This window comes from Stegodyphus dumicola, chromosome 10 (genome assembly GCF_044657685.1).
Source record: "Stegodyphus dumicola isolate Sdum_Otavi_A_Nest chromosome 10, ASM4465768v1".
Classification (NCBI taxonomy): Eukaryota; Metazoa; Arthropoda; class Arachnida; order Araneae; family Eresidae; genus Stegodyphus; species Stegodyphus dumicola.
Genome location: NC_140777.1, coordinates 153,441,084 through 153,463,091, shown reverse-complemented (window position 1 = coordinate 153,463,091; position 22,008 = coordinate 153,441,084). Strand labels below are relative to the sequence as shown.

The following is a 22,008-nucleotide window of genomic DNA, read 5'->3' as shown; positions in this document are numbered from 1 at the left end:
TACAATATATTTCAGGAGAAAAACTCATAAAAACACAGACCGCCAACAAAGAAATACGCATATTTACAGCAAATGTACAACAGTATTAATCGATCTGCTAGCTAATTGTTCATTTGATTATGCTGCTGACACATTGACTTCTTGCAGGGTTTTAAGAACGCTGAAGATCTGACTGGAGAGTTGTGGATGTTGACAGAAGATCCTAAGCATTTAAATGTGGAACGCTTACAAGAAGCCACAAAGCAAATTGAAGGAGTTATTGAATATGCGATTTACGATAAAAAGGTATGTTTCATTTAATTGCTTGTAGGTTTTTATTTGTATTGTTTTATTCTTTAAATAAACAACTTTAAATAAACTTTTTAGCTTAGTTACTTAAAATTTAGATCCACATTTTTAATACATTAAGATTTCTTCATATTTTTTCCTCATTGAAAAAATTTAAATACGATATGCTTTTGTTTCAATTTCTTTAAAATTATGGTTAAGGAATTATGCGTAGACGGAAATATTTTATGAAATCCGCCAAAATTTTAACTAAAAAATGCTTCACTATTATACACTGTAATACATCCACAAAGTTTTAAGTCTAAATTAGTAAAAAATCGAAAGTTAAAGAAAATTTCTTAATTCAGTATACAATCCCTGTACTCCTTAGACTTCAGTTGAGAATTCTTATAAGTCTGTATACAACTGTCGTCACATTCATACAGCTGTTTGATTCCTTCATAGAACTTAGCTTGTGAATACCGTTTATCATGTCATAATTCCTTGTAAGTTTGTACAATTCCCTACACATTCACACAGATGGTTTGATTCCTCCATAGAACTCATTTGGGGGAATACTTTTTGTGGTCTTTTTGGATTCGTATAAATTTATACAATTCTCAGCATGTTCATACATTTAGTCCCATTTCTTTGCATAACTCATCTTGTGGAGTATTTTTTATGGTCTTCTGAATCCTTTTAAGTCTATATACTTCTCTGCACGTTCAGACTGCTCTTTGATTCCATCTTACGGAATGCTCTTTGTGGTCTTCTGAATTTCTTCAATGCGCACAACTTTAAAGGTGAGACTTTAAGGTGAGATTTTAAATAAGTTAACGCACAACTTTTAAGGTGAGACTCCACTTTAGAAAAAAGAAAATAATCTGCCACAGTTAATCGTAGTGAATAAGATAGGACTGAGAATTACCACATTCTCCCTCTCCTAGAAGTTGCTCATCAAGTATAACGACGTGAACAGTGAACTGTATAACGACGCACTGTCGTACAGTGATCCGGTTATTCGATTGAACGTTTTCAAGCCTAGCAGCTGAATTATATTCTGAAGTCTGTCCATTATGTGTTTATAAAGAATGGAGCATTCCGTTTGTATTTCAAGAACAATTTCCGTAGGAATTATCCTTTCCCGTTAAAAATGTGACCAACCGGCTTTTTATACGATATTTCTGAAACTAAACTTCTATGGTCAAGATTGCGTCCCTCACCTTTAAGAAGTCTCTGAGTGTTAACTAAGTGACATAGGTTACCACCAAACACATTTATTCTGCCGACTTAAATGTTTGTAACTTTAAACACTTTTTGTCATCCGATGATTTCTTCCTCAGGTAATTTGTTCGTGAAATGAAGTATTCGAAGTTCGGGTGTCTGTGGTTCAGCTGTATAAGCATACCATTATATTGAATGATCTTAGATAATATTTATTATTTAATATGAAGTTCCATTTATTGTAATAACATCTGGCTAAAGCCGATAAATACGATCTAAATGCAGGATTAAACTCAACATGCACTTTCATAGTTTTATGGAAACAAGTATCACACTTGAAATACGTAGCATAGTTAAATAATTGCATAATTAATTAAAAGTAATAAATGAAATAGTTAATAATTGCATAGTTTGAAGAATATATCCTAATGTGGTTTAACTAGGTACGTTCTATGTGTGAACTTTTTGTAAGACGACAGATATCAGTGCGATGGTGAAATTCTTCCCAAACGCATTTCAGCATGTCCATTTGGGAAGAAATGCATGGACATTGGCCATGCCAATCTTTGTAGCAACTATTGTGATGCGTTGCTTACGATCGTCCAAACCTATAAGAAGGGCAGGAATAAAACTCGATCCTCATCACAAGAATTAATTACGCGGTTTTAAATCTGGATTTGCTGATGGTCAATATATGCCACAGCCATGTTCTTTGTTGGATGACCAGTCCAGTTCCGAGGAAGATTTTCACCCAGAAAGACAATTCACTGAACAACTGCAAAAAGTTTGTTTTCGGATGTTCAAGTATACATTTCTTCAACCTGATTATTAACGGTTATATTGCTCATATTGGTGTCAAGGCTTATGTTGTTGCTGCGTAACCTTCTTCAGAAATTCTGGATCAGCAGTTGCCTCTAGCAATCTCCCACCCTTCCCCATATGGCTCCTGGTTCGGAACCAGACTAACTTCGTGAATCACGGATTCGCGTATCGCCGTCACTTTTACATTTGAAAACATGCAAGGATTAATCATCAATAAGATGGAAATAAAATTAGAATTTAATAATAAAACTATTCTAAGAATATACTATGGAATTCATATCCAAGTCTGCATCAATTTCATGTGTTGTTTTTATTTCGTTCCAGATTGCCCATAATATGCTGTCCATTGTGAGCAACATGTTAGCAATAAATGAGTCGCTTCTGAGGATAGGAGACATGAATGGTACTACTGCCAATCGGTTAGTATTTATTCCTGCTTTTCTGACATATCATGAAAGAAATATTTTTTAAAAAAAATGTGAATATAAGTAACTCAGTGAGAACTAACTAACTCAGTGTGAACTAATTCATAAACAACTTAATGGGAACTATTGAACATATTTTGTTTATAATGCATACTGTCGGTTTTTCTCTGCTTTTATAATTAGAGTAAAATGATTCTTTTCAAAAACATTAATTTAACTAGAATTTCTTTTCGTAATCATTTGCTATTCCTTCGTATTCATTTTAATCATGTATTTTTATGGCTCATTTCTTATCAATTACCTTTAGATTCTTCATAATAGCTATCCAGCTAACTCGTAGGAAAAATATCATGATTTTGGAAGTGCATTTAGTGCATCCGCTATAGTACTGACCTACCAACGGATTCAATGCTAGTCATGAACGTATGGCAATTCCAAATCACGTCTACAGATGGTGCCACTACCATCCATTTAGTTCATCCACTAAAGTACTCATCAAAGAACGGAGAGGTCCACAGTTCAATACTAGCCAACGAAACCTGTGACGCTTCAAATCTCGTCGACAGATGGCACTACTACCTTTCATGAGTCGATCCGCTAGAAGGCTCATCGAAGAACGGAAAGGTTTGCAGTATTATACCACTTTCAAATATTATCGATAGATGGCGCCACTACCATGTATAGAGTCTACTTTCTACAGTATTTTTGCCTCAGTATCTTTACTTAGAATGAAAATTACGGATTGCTGTAGTTCTCTTCTAAACGCTTTTCGTGTGCGATAAATCCCTTGGTATTGTAGTCGCTTTTATGTGTTCAGCCGTAACTGTGTAGCTGTTATTTTTTTTAATTAGAACAAACAAGAAATTTTATTATGTAACGTTTATTATTTTATTATTTTAAACGAGAAATATTTATTATTGTTTATCCTATGTATTTCTATTAAAAAGAAATAGTATTCGAATGAGATGAAGAAACAAAACAATATATATATATATATATATACACAAAGAAGAGGAATGTTTAAAAGCTATTGCTAAAAAGTACATTAAGTCTCTCTTGTTCATGTCATCTTTCTGCCTATATATATATACACACACACAAGACGAAATTTCAGCAAGAATTGATGAAAAGTATTTCATACTGTTTATAACTGCATGCAAATTTTTTGAAGCTTCCATATTCTTCAACTTTCAATGACTGGAAATTTTCACAAATACGTCGTAATGGATAACTAAACAAAGAAGGAATTTTATTTCTATTGAAAGCACGTTAATGGAACGGTGACCATACAGAAAGGTCGGCTGTTACGATTGGAATCCATCCAAATGCTTTCTGAAGGATTTTAAACAAGATCGTTCTCAAAACGAGAGAGATACAAAGAAAAACTTTTATAGTACGAAAGAACAACAAAGTATCTTTTCAACTTATTTCGTAGTGTTGAATAGACTTTCTGAATTGAAGATAACGACATACTGTAACTCAACAGAATGGCTCTGTGTTTACTTTTTATTTTTGTTCAGAGAATTAAAACTGTTAGAGTTACTTTGATGAGACTGGTTAGAAATAAAGCAGGGGAAAACATTAGCTATTTCATTAAATACGATTTAACAAAAACAATATTTTGCACAATTTTAAATAGAGCAACCTTCTTCAAAGCGCGATTTATTTTTAGATAGACATAACTATTTAATGAGGGAATGAAAGGGAATTTATTTAGCAGGTGGTTTTAATAAGAAGATGGACATTTTAGTTTCTTCAGGATTATTCGATTTTTATTATTCCATGCTTATTTTAAATTCTTCACCATGTATTTTCATTTCAGTTTAGAGTGAATCGGCTTACATTTAAAAAAATTTTTAAAAACTTTTGCTGTTGTGTAAAATACTGCATTGGCAGAAATGTTTCCTTAAAATCTTTGTCAGAAATCTATAGTTATATTATTCTTATATATTTATATCTTACATTAAAAAAATGTATTAAAATGTATCTGTGGTCTTATGAACTTAACATTTAAAGAAATAAAATTCACTCAGACTTATTGCTCATTTAGAAATTGATTACTCAAATTTACTCAAAATTATTGTTCATTTTCACTAAATAGTTTGACCATAGATTGGCCATTGAGCAATTTCTTTGTAAAATATGTCCAGTATCATCAAGCTCATTTATGCCTAAGTTATACAAAAGTTTTTAGTAGGTAATTTTAAGAACTCAAATTCATTTTATGAGGGAAGTCGGAAATCGTCTTGCATGGCGACCTTGAGTATTGTAGTATTTCAGGAAACAAATGCAGTGTCACTTTGAAAGGAAACAAACGCTTACAACTTTGGGGAATCTTACTTCCATTTCTTCGTTGTGGATTACAAAATGTGTAAAAATAACGTGTCATCTTCTAAAATCAACTTTTGAATTTTCCCTAACTTATTTACGTGCCAGTGTTAAGGTGTTTTGTGGGGAAAATACTCTGTGGAGAATAATTACATGAATTTACGTCGATGATTAAAGATGGCATTAATTTGCCGGAAGCAGGAACTTTTCAGTTTAATAAATAAATGTTTTTATTGAACGGAAATAATTTTTATATCCTTAACCGTTATGGCTTAAAATCTACACTCATGTCCATAAATTAAGAATAATGCAAAATCAGGCAAAGGAAGAGTTGGAAGCAAAACAAAATTGACTTATTTGTAACACTTATTTATTAAACAAAAGGTAAAGAGCAAAACAAAGATGCTATATGTTTGATATTATTAAAAAAATGAGCGATTTTTTCTCCCTGGAGCAAATTACAAAAAAAAACCTATTTACAAAAAACCAATATTACATGGTTGGTATGATTGTTAATACACAGTCCAGTCACATTAATGTGACCATCTGTCAAAAGCCAGAATAACCACCTTTCGCAGAGCGGACTGCTGCGAGACGTGCAGGAAGAGAGTCACATAGGTCCCTGAAGGTGTTCTCTGGGATGTTGAGCCATGCCGACTCTAATGCCGTGGCCAGCTGCGCTAGATTACGCGGTTGAGGATCCATGGCGCGAACAACTCGATCGAGATGGTCCCACAGATGCTCGATTGGGTTTAAGTCAGGTGAGTTTGCTGGCCAGGGGAGGACGGTAAACTCATCCTGGTGCTCTTCGAACCACGCACGTACACTGGCAGCTGTATGGCACCTCGCATTGTCCTGCTGAAAGATGCCATTATCCTGAGGAAAAACAATGCGCATGTAATGGTGAACATGGTCCGCAAGGACAGATGCGTACTTGTATTGATCCATTGTGCCTTCCACAATGATCAGTGAACCTAGAGAATGCCAGGAAAACATTCCCCAGACCATAATGCTCCCGCCTCCAGCTTGGACCATTCCGGCAATGGTTGCAGGGTGGTTCCTTTCAGAGGTTTCACGCCTTATACGCCAACGTCCATCTGTCCGATGGAGCATAAAACGCGATTCATCCGAAAACGCAACCTGTCGCCACTCAGTGGACGTCCAGCTGCTGTACTGGCGTGCAAATTCTAGCCTTCGCCGTCGATGAACAGCAGTCAGCATAGGTGCACGAACCAGGCGTCTGCTTCGGAGGCCCAGACGCAGCAATGTTCGCTGAATAGTACTTTGGGAGACACTTTTGGTAGCCCCTTGGTTCATTTTGGTGGTCAGTTGCTCAACGGTAGCCCGTCTATCTGTCCGAACGCATCTCCGCAACCGTCGTTCGCCTCTGTCATCTATGGCCCGTGGTGCACCACATTTGCCACGTCGCTGATTTTGGACAGTCCCATTTTGCCATGCACGGTACACTTTTACCACGGCGGCACGCGAACAGTTCACAAACTCAGCCGTTTCGGAAATGCTTCCACCCTTGGCCCGAAAGCCAATGATCATGCCCTTTTGGAAGTCGGATAAATCGCTTCGTTTCTGCATTACGCCAACGATTGAAATGTTTTCCGAAGCCCTCATACACCCTTTATATACGCTCAACTGCACTGTGCTGCCACCTGCCTTCTGTGATTGGTTATTTAACTCTGACATGGAAAGTACGTGGTGGTCACATTAATGTGACTGGACTGTGTACATTGTATGTCTCCCAGACGATGCAATACAGTCCGTACAACGCCTAGACATGCTGAGTATCAAATTATCGATCTGATCTTGGCGGATATTACACCACTCAAAAAGCAATGCTCTCCGTAGTTCCGGTAGACATGTAGGAGGAAGTTGACGGGCTGCAACTCGTCGGCCAAGCATGTCCCACACGTGCTCAACTGGATTCAAGTCCGGTGAGAATGCTGGCCAGTCCATACTGGTGATATCCTCCGATTGAACGCATTTGCATCCATAAACATTTGTCATCCATAAACACAAATTGTGCGCCCATGGCGCCCCGAAACAAACGTACATGTTGTTCCAGAATGACGTCCCGATAGATTTGGCTTGTCATGGTTCCAATTTGAACATGCAGGTCAGTTCTGGAACCCAGAATAATTCCATCCCAAACGAGCACTCCTGCACCACCGTAACGGTGTCGTTCAATGATGTTTTCTTGGTGGTAACGGGTACCTGGAGCTCTCCATATGAAAGTCCGGCGAGAATCAGACTGCAAGCTAAATCTGGACTCGTCGGAAAACATCACACAAGCCCACTGTTGCGGTGTCCACAATGCATGTTCTACTCTAACCGCAGGCGAAAGTAAATTGCAGTAAGTGAAACGCATCTGAGAGGTCTACAAGCATATATACCAATCTGTCCTAAGTGTCTGTACACGGTCTGCTTTGAAATTGTCGTACCAGTGGCTGAAGAGAGTTGAGGAGACAGGTCTGAGGCTCTGCCTCGCATTTTTCTTTTGGCAGTAACTGCCAAATACCGGTCCTGATTCGGCGTTGTAACTCTGGGGCTACATGTGCTGTAACGTCTACTCACATTACCATCATCTTGAAGTCGCTGCCAAAGCCTGGAGACGACACTCTGGGCAATTCCAAGTTCGTCTTATACTTCCAGTTGGGTACGCCCAAATTCCAGACGGCCTATAATTCTACCACGAAAAAAATCATCCACATGCGTCCTTTGTGTCATAACTATTCGGTTATTGCACTGAAATGCTTATAAAGCGTCTGCGAACAATTTTACTTCTTTGCCTGTATTCCTTATATATCACTCTCTTAGTCTCTCGTCATTGTGACGTACCATCGGTGTCATCTGGTAACTTCCTGAAATTTGCATATGATTCTTGAAGATGTGTGTAGTGATTTTACAGGTGATATATTTATTTTAGAGTTCGATTTCCGCGTGACTCCGAGTTATCCTTAATTTATGGACATGAGTGTATTTATTACCTAATTTTTGAAGGACACCGTGTTTCTTACGTTAAAAACTGACGTACATAGTCATGTATGTATAACACTGCCTCAAAATGAGTTACGATAATACTATCTCAAAATATCTGAACGAACATCATTTAAGGGTAACACTGTCTCAAATTATCTAAAAGAAACATGTAGGACGATAATGGGTCCGGTTATACCAATTTTATCATATCCATTATCTCTTAAAGTCATGGATAAGTATCAAAAATTAACATAATAAGGGTAACACTGTATTCATTAGCTATAACACTGTATCATATTCATTAGCTATAACACTGTATCATATTCATTAGCTGTAACATCGTAACCATTAGTTGTAACACTGTATCATATTTATTAACTCTTAAAATCATAGATGAGTATAAAAAATGAACATAATAAGAATAAGTCATTAGGTATTTTGGAAGCAGAAAAGGGGAAAATGAGCAACGCCCTCGCCAGGAATCGAACCTCGGACCTCTGGAATACGCGCCCAGCGTGCAAATTATCGCACCACAAAGGCATGCTAAGAAGGCGGGAGAAATACCTTATATATCCCCCGTTTAAAAGGCGACTAGGCTTTTTAGGGAAACCAATCGCCAAATCCTGGATGTGGAGAATCATCATTCACCACCCTTTTAGTTCGGGCGCCACTGTAGAGTCATTAGGTATTTTTGAAACAGGAAAGGGAAAAATGAGCAACGCCCTCGTCGGGAATCGAACACCGAACCTCTGGAATACGCGCCTAGCGTGCAGACCACCACACCACGAAAACGTGCTAAGAAGGTTGGAGAAATACCTTATAACTTTATTAAAATATCTAAACGAACATCATTTAACTGCCTCAAAATATCTAAATGAACATCTTTACTGTCTCAAATACACCTAAACCGGGAGTTCTCAACCATGAGGGAAATTGCGCTTTTTTTGGGGGGGGGTGGGAGATTTCATAGTTTCAGAGGAAAGTGTGGTCAACATTTTATTTACCTGTTAAGTATTTAATTTTAATTTATGAATTTAAAAAAAAACTACTTTTATTCGAGTTTTGGTATTTATTAAAATTTTCTATATTTTTTCTTGTTTAATTCATAAAATGCATCAAAAATAACATTAGTTGAATTGAATGTATGTGTATTTTTCGAGTTTTGGAAATTATCGTCTTGCAATGATGAAAGGAGTGTATGGGAAAAAAAAAGGATTGAGAATCAGTCATCTAAGCGGAATCATTTAAAGATAACACTGTCTCAACTATCTAAAAGAAACACAGATACTAGGACGATATGGTAAAACGGTAGACTTTTGTTGTCAGAAGGTATAAAAGAAAGCTTGCATTTATATCTAGTAGTTTTTTTTTTGGGGGGGGCGGGACCTGTCTGTAGTGTTTACGTGCATTTTTTCTCAGCAGCAATTGTATATATGAATTTTATGCAAATAATATTTATATTTCAATGGTTTTTAAATTACGTTTGTTCAGCATATTCAAGATGATCTCTTAAAATAATTGATCCGTATCAACACGAACACTGACTTTATCACTTGTTCGACAGATTAGAGAGAAGAGTACGACTGGAGAACGAAAATGGTCAAAATAAGTGTTATTTATTCTGCAATGCGGGTTTACTTAATCTGCAATTGTACTTTTTCATTGAAAAATGCAAGTAATTTACTTGCGAATATATATGTATCAGTTGTGAATGCAAACAAAAGCTACCTAATATATTTTATCAAATTTTTCATATTTACAAAAACATTAAGAAATCGGTAATCAAAATAACGGTTAAGTTTCAGCAGCTCTTTTAGCTGCATTTTTGTTCATATTCCACTGTAAAATATATATTCCGCTTTTAAATGTTTTGCTCCGTTTGTTTGGTTAAACTAGTTCATAAGGCATTGTAACTCTAGAATGTATTGGAAGTGATGCCTACGTGAAGGACATTTCAAGAGAACTGGCTTGTACCCATATTATATATGAAGAAACCAGAAAATGTCTATTCCCATGCAGCCGGGATCCGAATCCGAGTCGATTTACCAGACTTTCAATCAGTTTACTGCTTGACTATCGATGTAATATTTGTAATGTTGTGCTAAAAATGCAAGAGTTTAAGTAGATGTCAACAGTAATGATTAGATTTTATAAAGTATATTCTGTTTGTATTGTTCGTGTAGTGATGTAAATAAACTCGGCATGAAAATGAAAATAACCAGAAAAAGGAATCATCGAAAACCAAAAAAATGTCTATATTCAGAAACAAACGTAATTTAAAAACCATTGAAATATAAATATTATTTGCATAAAATTCATATATACAATTGCTGCTGAGAAAAAATGCACGTAAACACTACAGACAGGTCCCGCCCCCCCCCCAAGAAAAACTACTAGATATAAATGCAAGCTTTCTTTTATATCTTCTGACAACAAAAGTCTACCGTTTTACTTCTGGCCACTCCAACTCTATAGGCCTGCAACCTTTATTGCATTATGATGAAGATCATCTCATCAATAGTACAATTATATTTCCTGTAACATGAAAACAAAAGTTATCCAATAATGCAGCATTGCTCTCCTCAAAATCCTTAAATGTATATGGCCTTAGCAGTTCATCTAAAATTCTTCAGATCTAAAATTGTTCAAGAATGTGCTAATAATATCGTGTCTGTGATTCCTTTCTCAAGATTGCAATTTAAGGTATTCGAATAATATCACGGTAATCGCTTTAAATCCCAAATTCTGTTGGCAAATTTGATTACTTGAATCTCGGTATCTCGGTAGCGATGAAACTACTGTAATTCAAATATTATGTCAGGGAAGAGATCCCTCGTGGCTTTGTCTTAATTAAATAATCTAATTCAATGTAAACTTTATGCAAATTGGTAATCAGAATTTTAATAATACCTCGCTTAGATTGTCAAATAAAATTCTACAACAGTGTCTTCTTAGCCTTGATTATTAAATTCCAGTTTTCAGGAACTTCGTACAATCAATCATAACCTCCGAAATGCCACAAACATCTGTCTGGTATTGTAATTAGAGTTCTGAGCACATTATTATACATAGATAAGCTATCAGTAATGCCAAGATCAACAGAGTATGAAAGGAATGTACTGTATTATACAAAATCATATAGTGAATATGATAGCACTATAAGTTCTCATAGCATCCTGTCATCTGAAACATTTTCTAATATCACAAAACAGCAGAAGGATAACAGTCAGTTACCCTTAATTCTAATGATCTTACCTAGAATGCCTGCATTCCCAGCTAATGATAGCTACTTTAGATTCCTCTCTTTTCTCCCTTAAATGAATACTTACGGAAAAGTAACCACTTATGAACATACTAAAGAGCAATAAACATATACGTGATACTACACCGCTTCTTGTATTCGAGTAGCTGCAAGTCCAGAGAGAGAAGGGGTCAGTCACTTCTTTTTCAAGCGGCCCCAGGGATTATAGTCTTTTATCTTTCTTAGATAATGTGCCCTCATTTGGCTTAGACATGCGCATTGCACGTGTAGTCACGTAAGCCAGATATTCAGCGGGAAATGGGGTCATCTAGTAGTTATTATTGTCATAGTCTTAAGTTGTAAGCATCATTAGCAGGACTTAAGCCGTAGTCAATCAAGGAAACTAAAGCTGCATATGCGAGAATGTACAGCTAACTCAGCGAGACTATCAGTATTTCCCGTTTTCTTGACCATGACTGGTCAGTTCCCCTACCAGTTTGGCATGAAGTTAAACAGTCAGAACAGTGAGACAAAATTTTTATAATAGTGTTTGTTAAGTTACAAGGTGTGATTACCTAGCAACGAAATTTGTCTTATGCCTCGCAAAGCTATCGCATGGATGTTCCATTAATTGCAAATAAAAGGATTAAAACAGTAATAATAAACAGAGTTTACATAAATTTAGGATAACTTTTTAACAATTCCAGTAAACTTGCCAAGCATTAATAACTATGGCATATTAATTACAGGGCATTAATAACTATAGTAAAATAACCTTTTCTTACTGACAGAATTTTCTATGCAATTAATCGTTTCCTTTGATCCAGTGAATATTTGCTGCCATGGCTTAGAAAGATGAGAAAAGAAAACTTAGCACTTTTCTCCTGATCTTGAGACAAAGCAGAATCATGTGCTTAGATAATTCTTTTGATAGAAAGTTTCTCTGCGACCTGCGATGTTTGAAGGTCTTCTGCCAACCTATGATCGTAGAAGATTCACCATTGCCACAGGAGTTTCGCTTTCAAAAATTTCGAACAAAGAACATTTGGTGATCCCCCCTCTTTTTGGGGAGGGATTGGAAAGAAATAACTCGTAAGGAATGTATTTTTCTGTGCCATAGCCGCAGAAATTTCGAGCAAAGACTATTAATTAAGATTACGATCTTTTTCGATTGGAACATTCGGGCCCACCAGTGGCCGAGCGGTAAAGTCGCTGAACACTGGTAGTTCGGTCCAAGGTTCGAATCCCGCGAACGGGCTAGCTGCATGGGCGTTTTCGTGGTTTTCCTCATGTGTAACGTGTATACGAGCCAGTTTCCCTTAGAAAGTCCTCCACGAAGGCATACCTCCTCTTAGGCAGATAGCCCTTGAGGCTTTGCCATAATCACACACACACACACACACACACGATTGGGACATTCACCGAAGATTCGATTGGATTTTGATCAGTAAACATCACATTTTACGAAGTCGAAATGGACTGACAGGAGAATTCAGTCCTTTTGGCCTTAAAAAGCTCAATCGAATGACTGGCTTCTGCTGCAGGGCAATTTACTGTCCTGTAATTACAATTTTGATTTGGAAATAAGTCGCTGAAATCGCTAAACTGTACCCAATGAGTAACTTTTATTTTTTTGTCTTAAAAAAATTCGTCAAATTGTGCCAATGTAGTTCCGCTAAAGCTTAAGTTGTAAGGATTATGTTAATTTTATTAACAGTTAAATTTTGAGTTCAAGTTCCTTTCCTATCGATTCTTAACTTCAACTTACCACTTCCGGCCACAAAGTAGTTTTAGAATCACGTCTGAATGCTATTGAGGAAGAGCGGTATTTAACCGCGAAGTTCTTCGGCCTTAGGGAAAGAGATAATAGGTATTCTGTCTGCACGCGTTCTCCTTTTTAAGCTACTCTCTTGTAAGCTATTATCACACTCGGTCGTACTTTAGGCCCTTGATAGCTTCGCAGTCTATTAACGTTAAGGCTCCAACTCAGCGGTTAGAATTCTGATAGCTTCGGCTATACCTCTTTAGCTTAGATTAGTTTAGGTTAATTCTTAGTATCTTAAGTTCAAGCCGAAGTGTCGGCTAAACTTTAGTTGGAATAATAAAGGGTTAGTTTACCCTTCTATCTTGTTGTTTCCTGCCACACGAACTCAAGCGATTATTCGCTTATCAGTTCTTAAGATTCTTCCCTTCCAACAGTAACTTAGAATTAGAAAGTGACGAACTCTACAAAGTACCCGGAACATCCATATCGGTATTTTTAACAAAATCACAAAAATAGTGCTCCTACTATAGAACTGCAACAATAGTATTCCTACTACAGAACAACAAATGTAGTTCTCCTACCATGGCTTATGTCAATTTCTAGGTACCGTATTGTGTATTCTGCCCTATAGAAAACGTCAGTACTCGTACAATAAATTCAGTACTCCAACAACATGAGTGTGACAGTACGAAATGGCAGGAAACTGTTGAGTATTACAATGATAGTAAAATCTAGAAAATATTTGCAAAAGTTCATTTAAATAAATGATATTAGAGTGACCAAATTGTAATTCATTTCTTTTATTTCTTCCCTACTTAGAGTAACGGATCTAGTGGATAAATTTGCTTCAGAAGTGAAATTGGAAAGAGGCGAAAGCCTTACCTTAGAGACAGAAAATCTCGTCGTAAAAGCAGTTTCATGGGACCCAGAAACCAGCGACCTTGTAGACGACGACTTAACATTTTCCGTCCACTACCAGGCACGTCAGAGGCGAGAATACTCGGGAAAAGGACGTTACAGACCTCTTCCCCCGTCCCAGACCTTCTGGGATGAAATGCAGGACCAAAGCACGACGTCGTTCTATAACGTGAGTTTGTACTCCTATTGCTAAATCGTTCAGGTTTTTGAGGTAACAAGAAAAAGGTCTCAAATTAATATGAAATACTCGCATGGTGAAGCACTTCATTATATATACACAAATGGACTAATGAGTAATTATGAAATAATTAAACAAGATTTTTGTTTTATCGCGAGAAATTGGAGTAAAGTAGTAGACTATGCTATGGCAAACTGCAAGATAGGAAATGCAGTTTTCAGTTTCTAGCACAGTTTTAACTATAGTCATTCTTTACTAATTTTAGTATAGTTTTAACTATAATCATTCTTTACTTGGTAGTTAATTCATAATTTTTGTTTAGAGAAAAATAAAGAATTTGTTTTAAAATAATCAATTTTTCATTACTTTATAATTTTTTGTTTCCAAAATAATTAATCCATTTAAAAATTATGAACTTAATTTGGACTTCTTTATTGTTTATTAATTCATAAGTTTTGTTTCGGAAAAAATTACTTATTTATTTAAAAATAATTTACTAAATTTGAATTTTTGTTATTTATTTATTCGCAATTTTTGTTTTTGAAAAAAAAATTATTTTGTCCTAAGAGACTTTACATTTTAAAAGTTATTTGAAAAAAATTATGATAGTACTATTTTTTAACACGGAAATGCTTATATATATATATATATTTCGAAGATACTGATCGAGATTTCTTCTTCATTAATAAAGTAAAAATATTTTTTTCCTTTCATTAATTTTAAGGATTTATTTGAAAGACATGTATATGAATTTAGTGTCAGCAGAGAAATTAAAGATCAATCAAATATGATTTAAAAAATATTTAGTATCTAATTTTTATGTTTATTAGATGCATTTATTATCCATCAACTTTCTGAAACTGTACCGTTAGGAGCTATCCCTTTGCTTTACGATGGTTAGTTGTAATTCAGAAAATACTGTTTCTTTAATTTTTAATTATTGCTTAATAAATATATTATTACCGTGCTTTATGGCATAAAATAAACTGAAACTGTACTTAGGATTTTATCATAAAATGCTGAGTGTAATCTATATTTCTTAAAATTACCCTTCCAGAGAATTAATTTGATAACTAATTAATAACTTCGCGAATTTGTTTAAGGTTAGTCACCATTTAATATTCTCTTTTGTTGATGATAAAATTCATTGATTATTTCATAATTGAATAAATTTATAATAAATAATGTCTGTAGTAATTCTAATCGAAAATATTTATTATATTTTAGAAACGGTCGATTTTTCATTCACAAATTAATTTTGGATCATTACAAAAATTATAGTGTATATTGCTCATTAGAGTAGACGTTGCTTAACGTGATCGCGGTTAATGTTATTATTCGGATATTGTTGTCGAATTGCACGTTCCGTACTTTTGTTTACGAAAACATCGAAAAGACATCGCTTATTGTGATCTGCAATTTGGTTAATATGATCAAAATACTGCAGTATAATTTTTAACTGGTAAAGTCGCCAAATAAGGTCAAAATGAATTATAAAAATTTATAAGTGACAGAGAAATGTCGCCAAGTAAGGGATTAATTCGTCAAATAACTGTGTGTCGATTTCAGTCAACTACAAAAACGAGCTAAAAGTATATGCGATTTTACTACGCAACCGCTGGTGGTCACAATTTTAAACTTTACATTAACGTGCTCCTTTCAAATGCGGGACGTTCTCCGAGTTTTAAAATTAGGGATACAGCATCGGTCGAATAATTTTCAGAAATGTTAGGAACAGTTGATAAAATCATTTCTGCATTAAAGACATCATTAATTGTTCATTGTGAACAAATGTTTTGAATATGAATGAACAAACATCTGAAATGAACTTTATGAAAAAACTTTTTGCACTTTCTTAGTTAATATGTTGTGAAAATGCGCGTTTATATGTTTCTCGTGATATTTATGTAAACTTAGTTAAATTCCATTGCCATTTTGAAGGGCAATGTTTTTCATCGTTTAATGTTATCATTCGGTTAATATTATCACAAAAGTCATGGACAAGCGTGATCACATTAAGTGGGGCCTTCTGTGTAATTCTTAATCAAAAGTGTGTGTTTTCAGCCTTATATTATACTTTACTCTGATATCCGAAGGACGACAAATTTTTGTACTAACAAATCAAATGCTTCTTTGTTATTACTAAAATAAAAATGTCACATATGTCCCAAAGATTTTACAAATCAGTCAAATCAAGCTTTTAAGCCTTAAGTTCTAATTATTTAATAAGACTGCAAAATTTTTGCTTCCAAGTAATAATAAATTAATCACTTAATATAAGAAGACTAATATTAAATCGCTGTAATCATGGATGCAGATGTTAGGTCTATTTTCATCATGAATTTGTTATGGTTGTCAAAATTCGTTTTAACCTATAATATGCACTTGTAAATTACTGTATAATTTTAATACTTGAAATGACTGATTATAATGTAATAAACCTTATTAAATTAGGGTTTTGTTACTAAAAATAAGAAAACGCACATCGCAATTACCTAATAATTAGAAGCTTATAAAAATCTGTACGCTTTCTTGTTGAATAAGTTTTTTCTTAAAAAAGGATTACAGATAATATTTAAAAAGTATTATATCAATGCCAGATTACACTATTATTACTACTATTAATATGTTAATTATTGTGTGTATAGCTATAAATATTATATTCCTGGTATACTCATTTAAATCCTATCTATCAACGATTATATTTTGTATGTTGTTAATTTTGCAATAATATATTTATACTTACCTAAACCTTGAACTATTTTATGCAGTTATAGTTAACATGAATTAGGAGATAGCTAATAATTTAATAATAGCAAGTTACTATTTTTGATAGACTGTGAAACAGGAAGAATGTCCAATAATAGGGGTGTGTTCAATAATTCATAAAATTATAGTAATAGTTAGAAAATAAGTGTACTTGAATTCGCCGTTTTTGGAACTTTCTTATGCAGCTAAGCATCTAGGGCAAAATAGTATATGTAAAGTTCAAATTCAAAGTTAGAAAAGGGGCAAAATGCATGACTAATTACTGTAATTATTTTTCACTTGTTTTCTTGTAAATAATAATTCTAATGATCTTGAACTATGTGATACATTATAAGTGCTATAAATGTTCTTACTTACGATAATGAGAACATTTATAATTCAAGATCATTCGATATTAATTTGAATTCTTTTCTGCATAGGATGCGGAGTTAACTATTCCTATCGAAGCACTGCTGATGGCACAGAATCAAACGGTACAAGAACTGAGAATTAAATTTGTCGCTTACAAAAATGACAAGTTTTTTAGAGAAAAGCCTACCGCCAGATGGCGTCAGTGCGAAGGAGGCGATGGTTATCGAAGCAGGTACAATTGTTTGCAAACGGAGACGACGGGATTTCCCGGTAATTTCAATTTTTAAGAAGTTTCTGTCTCACATTATAATTATTTTTGTAATAGTTAGTGTATATATTTTATTTTTGTTTGTTCAAGCTGAACAGTTAAACGTAATCGTTTATTTTTAATTTATTTAAAATTTTATTTGTAATAGTTTAATTTAAGTATAATTTTATTTTATCTGATCATTTATTTTATTTAAAATATATTTATTTCATAATTAACTCATTTTTATATCGAGTTTTATTAGGTTTTTTGGGGGGGGGCGTTTGTTCTTTGTAAAATTTTATGATAATAGTCTGCGACCGATAATCTTCAATATTCGAAATTTATTAAATGGCTTAAAAAAATTCATATAAGTTCAATCACTCATCAAACAAAAGTTAATTAAAGAACTGCTTCTTTTTAAAATGAAGAAATACACTTAAATTTACAATATTTTTTTTTTTAATTTTTTGCCTCACTACCTCATTTTGGAGTTTTATTTTGGCCATCGCACCCCAACTCTTGCAACAGTCGCATATTAGACATTTTCTGAATGTATCTATGAGCATTTACTTAAAATAAAGAATCTTACGCATAAATTGCATCAAATTACAAATTAAAACTAATTACACGTAATACAGAAACAGAATGTTAGCAATTAAGGCCTGTCTGCAGAGGCGTTGTTATTGTTTAATTCAACTACATTAAAAATAAACCCTAAATCTATTATTTTAAAGGGAAAAATATAAAAATATTTAAGTAAAACAACACACAATAATATGTACGCGAAAACACAGTATTATATTTAAACATTTATACAAATTTTCAGAAAATATGAACTTATGTATAAATACGTAGATACACTGCATGAACTAGTTTTTGTCAGGAAGATGATAATATGCTGATTTCTCTTCAATAATAGTTGAATAGAACTATTCTACAATATAAATAAAATAATATATGTTTTATTAAAATATTTTAACCGACATAAATTGTAACAAAGTTTGTTAATTTATTATTTAGGACGCCGCGTCCTCCAAGCTAGTATATCCAACGCAACAGTTACTAACCTATCCGATCCTGTGGTATATGTACTACCTTCGCCTTTGAATGTTCGAGTGTTCTGCGCTTATTGGAAGGAACACGGTAAGATAAATTTAAATTATTATTTTATGTTTATTCTACGTTTTCAATATTTGCATAGTTTAAGTTCAAAGTATTTTTTAAGCTGAAGGAAATATCGGATATCAAAAGTTAGCGTTCATTTCATATCCTTTGTATTTTTCTATGCTATTCCTTTTAATGGAGAAATGCGTATTTGTTAGACTGATATTCTAATTTTGTAATTGCAGAACGAATATGGTCAACGGATGGACTGATCACTAATCAAAGTGGGAATTCCACAGCTTGCTTTTCGTCTCATTTGACATCTTTCTCATTATTACTCGTACGTATTTTAATATTTTATGAATTCTTTTTAATGAAGAAAAGATATATATATATATGTAACATAACAAAATACGATGGCTGCTTTAAGAATAATTGGCAACCTCAAAATTAACTATTCTAGATTTGGTGCTTTTCCCTAAATCCATCTGTTCTCCTAAATTCGAGATCTTTCCATGTTATATAACACAGCTTGAAAAAGGTAACTATAACTAAAATTAACCAATCGTAGCTTGTCTTTACAGTTGCACCTACTTCGGTGTAAATACTCTTGGCACAACTACGTCATTCCTTTCCCTAGCTTCCACCCTGCAAGGAACAATGCGCCGCTTATGCTGTTCCGTCTAAAATGCTTACGTTGTACTTTTAAAACCAATGTAGATAGAACTTATTGTATTCAATTATAATTGCATAAATGTCTGCCAAACTAATTGGATATGTGTGAAAATAAAGATTGGTGATTTGTAAAACCCTACACTCGCTTACTTAGTACTTGAAGCAAGAAAACATATTTTCATCGTTAGCACATTTTGATTGAAATAAACGTTTTCTGAAAATAATGTACAAGAAATATATCTCTTATATTAGTTATTTTAATAAACAAAGAACAAATTAAAATGAAACCTTTCAGTATTTTTGAGACAAGATTTTGGCAACAAGAACAGAACATTTAATGTAAAAGTAGCTTTTAGGCAATGTTAGCACGTATATATTTCTGAAGAAAACTTTTTGACACCATATGTTTTATAACGGCAAACATACTATGTGGTAGTGTTTAATTCAAATTTATATTTCTCCCCGGAGGGAAACTGAAGAGAAGAAATGAAAACTTCTAAAATAGAAATAGATTTTCTTAAAGTATCTCTTTTAGTCTTAGTTATGCAAGTTTGATTAACTTCAAAACTATCATTCTGTTTAGTACTATAATATATGATTTTGAAAAATTAATAATTTAGTCTCTAAAATTACTTAACTTGTTCTATATCTTATAAATTATTTAACAGATATTATTATAAGCATCTTATAAATTATTTAACATGTCTATTTAATGTATTATTTCATTTTTAAATTCACCTTATAAAATTTTATCTTTCAGGATCCAACGCCAAATGAGGGAATTTCACAAGACCATCTTTTCACACTCTCAGTAATATCTTATATTGGTTGTGGCCTCTCAATGCTTGGACTTGTTCTGACTATCTTAACTTATTCTATGTTTAGGTATTGCTGTATTTCTCTATTTATTATATGCATTCTTATCAAATACAATAAATTAAACAAGAGCTCAAAGCCAAGGGTAAATTAGTTTAGTTTCTAGCAGTGCTGCCCTCTATTGAAAAGAATCAAAACTACAGTTTCATATTATTACCTATAGATGGCAGCACTTCACTGAAACTACTTCTTTAACACGATATGAATTGTTTTTTAATGTAATTTTGCAAAACCGTTCATAAAATTGTGTCAGTATTTGTCAAATAACCCACTAAATAATTCCAATACATTTCCTTAGATATGTGATAACTTATATGAAATCTTATGATCAGGAAAAAAATTAATAATTCTTAAACATATCACTATGCAATTTTATACTTTCGTAAACTGTTTTTTATCGCTTTAAAAACAATTACTATATAGTTAGTAATATATTTGTACGCAATATTTTTATTCTAATAATTTTAATACAAGAAATATGGATAGAAAAAGCGTGACTATTAATTAATACGTATGATTTTAATTTTAATCTTGGAAGACACGGTGACTGCAGGGGTGTTTTCATGGTTTTTCGCTATATTTATATTTAACGTGAATATGAGCTAGTTTCTTCCAGAAAGCACTCCGCGAAGACATACGCTTTCTATGGAAGACTGCCCTCGCATGCTTTTTTCTATCGATGAAATGAACCAACTATCTTAATTTTCATATATATAGACTTATTATTAAAAATTAATTATCAAATATTCCTGTTAAGGTAAACTGATGGATACTGTTCTAACAACAAAAGACAACTTAATATAGAATTTTTGCTTTTACTTTCACCGGTTAAAATTATTTTTAAAAATATATGCACACCAACATTATTATATAATGATTTTTGTGGCCTTTGATCAGGTTACTTTGCCCTGAATCTGAAAAAACATTCATCTCTAAAATTTTGAATTTATATCGTCAAGTGAGTTTCCTATAGGGATAGTAAAATCTAAATAAAATTTATCTATTGTGTGCCATTAAAAAATTTGATTTGAAAATAGAATAATATTTCTTTTTTGAAATCAGAATGCTCATAGTGTTAAATAGGGCCGCTAAATTCTACTATAAGTGTAACCATAAACAATACATTAACAAGGTAATTCAAGCATTTACATGAAAAAATTATTAAATTAAAATTTAATAATTAAAATTTATGTACTCTTTGTGATCTTTAAAGACAAATTTCTCATAAATAGCACTAACTGCAAAATAATAAATAAAAAATCAAAGTTATGACAACTATGATGACTGTACAAATTTTATTTTATTCAATATGAGCTTTATATAATTATTTTACTGCTAATTTTAATGTAAAAATAGCATCTCTATATGTCATATTAATCAATTATAACGATAAAATTTCAGATAAAACGGATATGTCAAAAATTGTGTATAAATCGTTTTATCAAAGGGCACATCAAAACTGTTACTGAATAACATGTAAAATATTGAGTTGCAGCTGAGTTTTCACATAATGTTAAACTTAAAGTAACTCAAATTATCTACTTTTTTGAAACCTCGTTTTAGAATTAACGTATCAAAAACGTTTCTAGTAAATCTTCTCACTGTAATCACCTTATCTTAATCCATTGCCTCTGGAAATGATTAGCATTTTTAATAATATTATTACATAATGGCAATGAGTATCACCCATATTCATATTCTAAGAAAAACCAGTAAGCCGACATTTTCCTAACTAATCGAATGAAGCTTTAAATTAAAATGACCAACCAACGTACATGTGTTCTTCCAACTTTCAATCCTTGTTTTCACTCACTACTGATCTGT

The 22,008-nt window shown here is 33.3% G+C and overlaps 1 protein-coding gene and 1 long non-coding RNA gene across 2 annotated transcripts in view; one reads left to right on the top strand and one right to left on the bottom strand.

Moving 5' to 3' along the window:
- The window catches only part of LOC118190209 (uncharacterized), a 101,016-nt gene that overhangs the window by 27,021 nt on the left and 51,987 nt on the right, over positions 1–22,008 (bottom strand). Inside the window, exon 2 of the long non-coding RNA XR_004758382.2 lies at positions 13,946–14,170. This is a non-coding gene — a long non-coding RNA (uncharacterized LOC118190209). The remainder of the gene's footprint in view (positions 1–13,945; positions 14,171–22,008) is intronic.
- Positions 1–22,008, top strand: part of LOC118190198 (uncharacterized) — a 206,935-nt gene that overhangs the window by 157,633 nt on the left and 27,294 nt on the right. Inside the window, exons 7-13 of the mRNA XM_035360876.2 lie at positions 148–285; positions 2,638–2,732; positions 13,883–14,150; positions 17,348–17,549; positions 18,550–18,672; positions 18,879–18,973; positions 20,069–20,193. Coding sequence (XP_035216767.1) covers positions 148–285; positions 2,638–2,732; positions 13,883–14,150; positions 17,348–17,549; positions 18,550–18,672; positions 18,879–18,973; positions 20,069–20,193 — 1,046 coding nt within the window. The remainder of the gene's footprint in view (positions 1–147; positions 286–2,637; positions 2,733–13,882; positions 14,151–17,347; positions 17,550–18,549; positions 18,673–18,878; positions 18,974–20,068; positions 20,194–22,008) is intronic.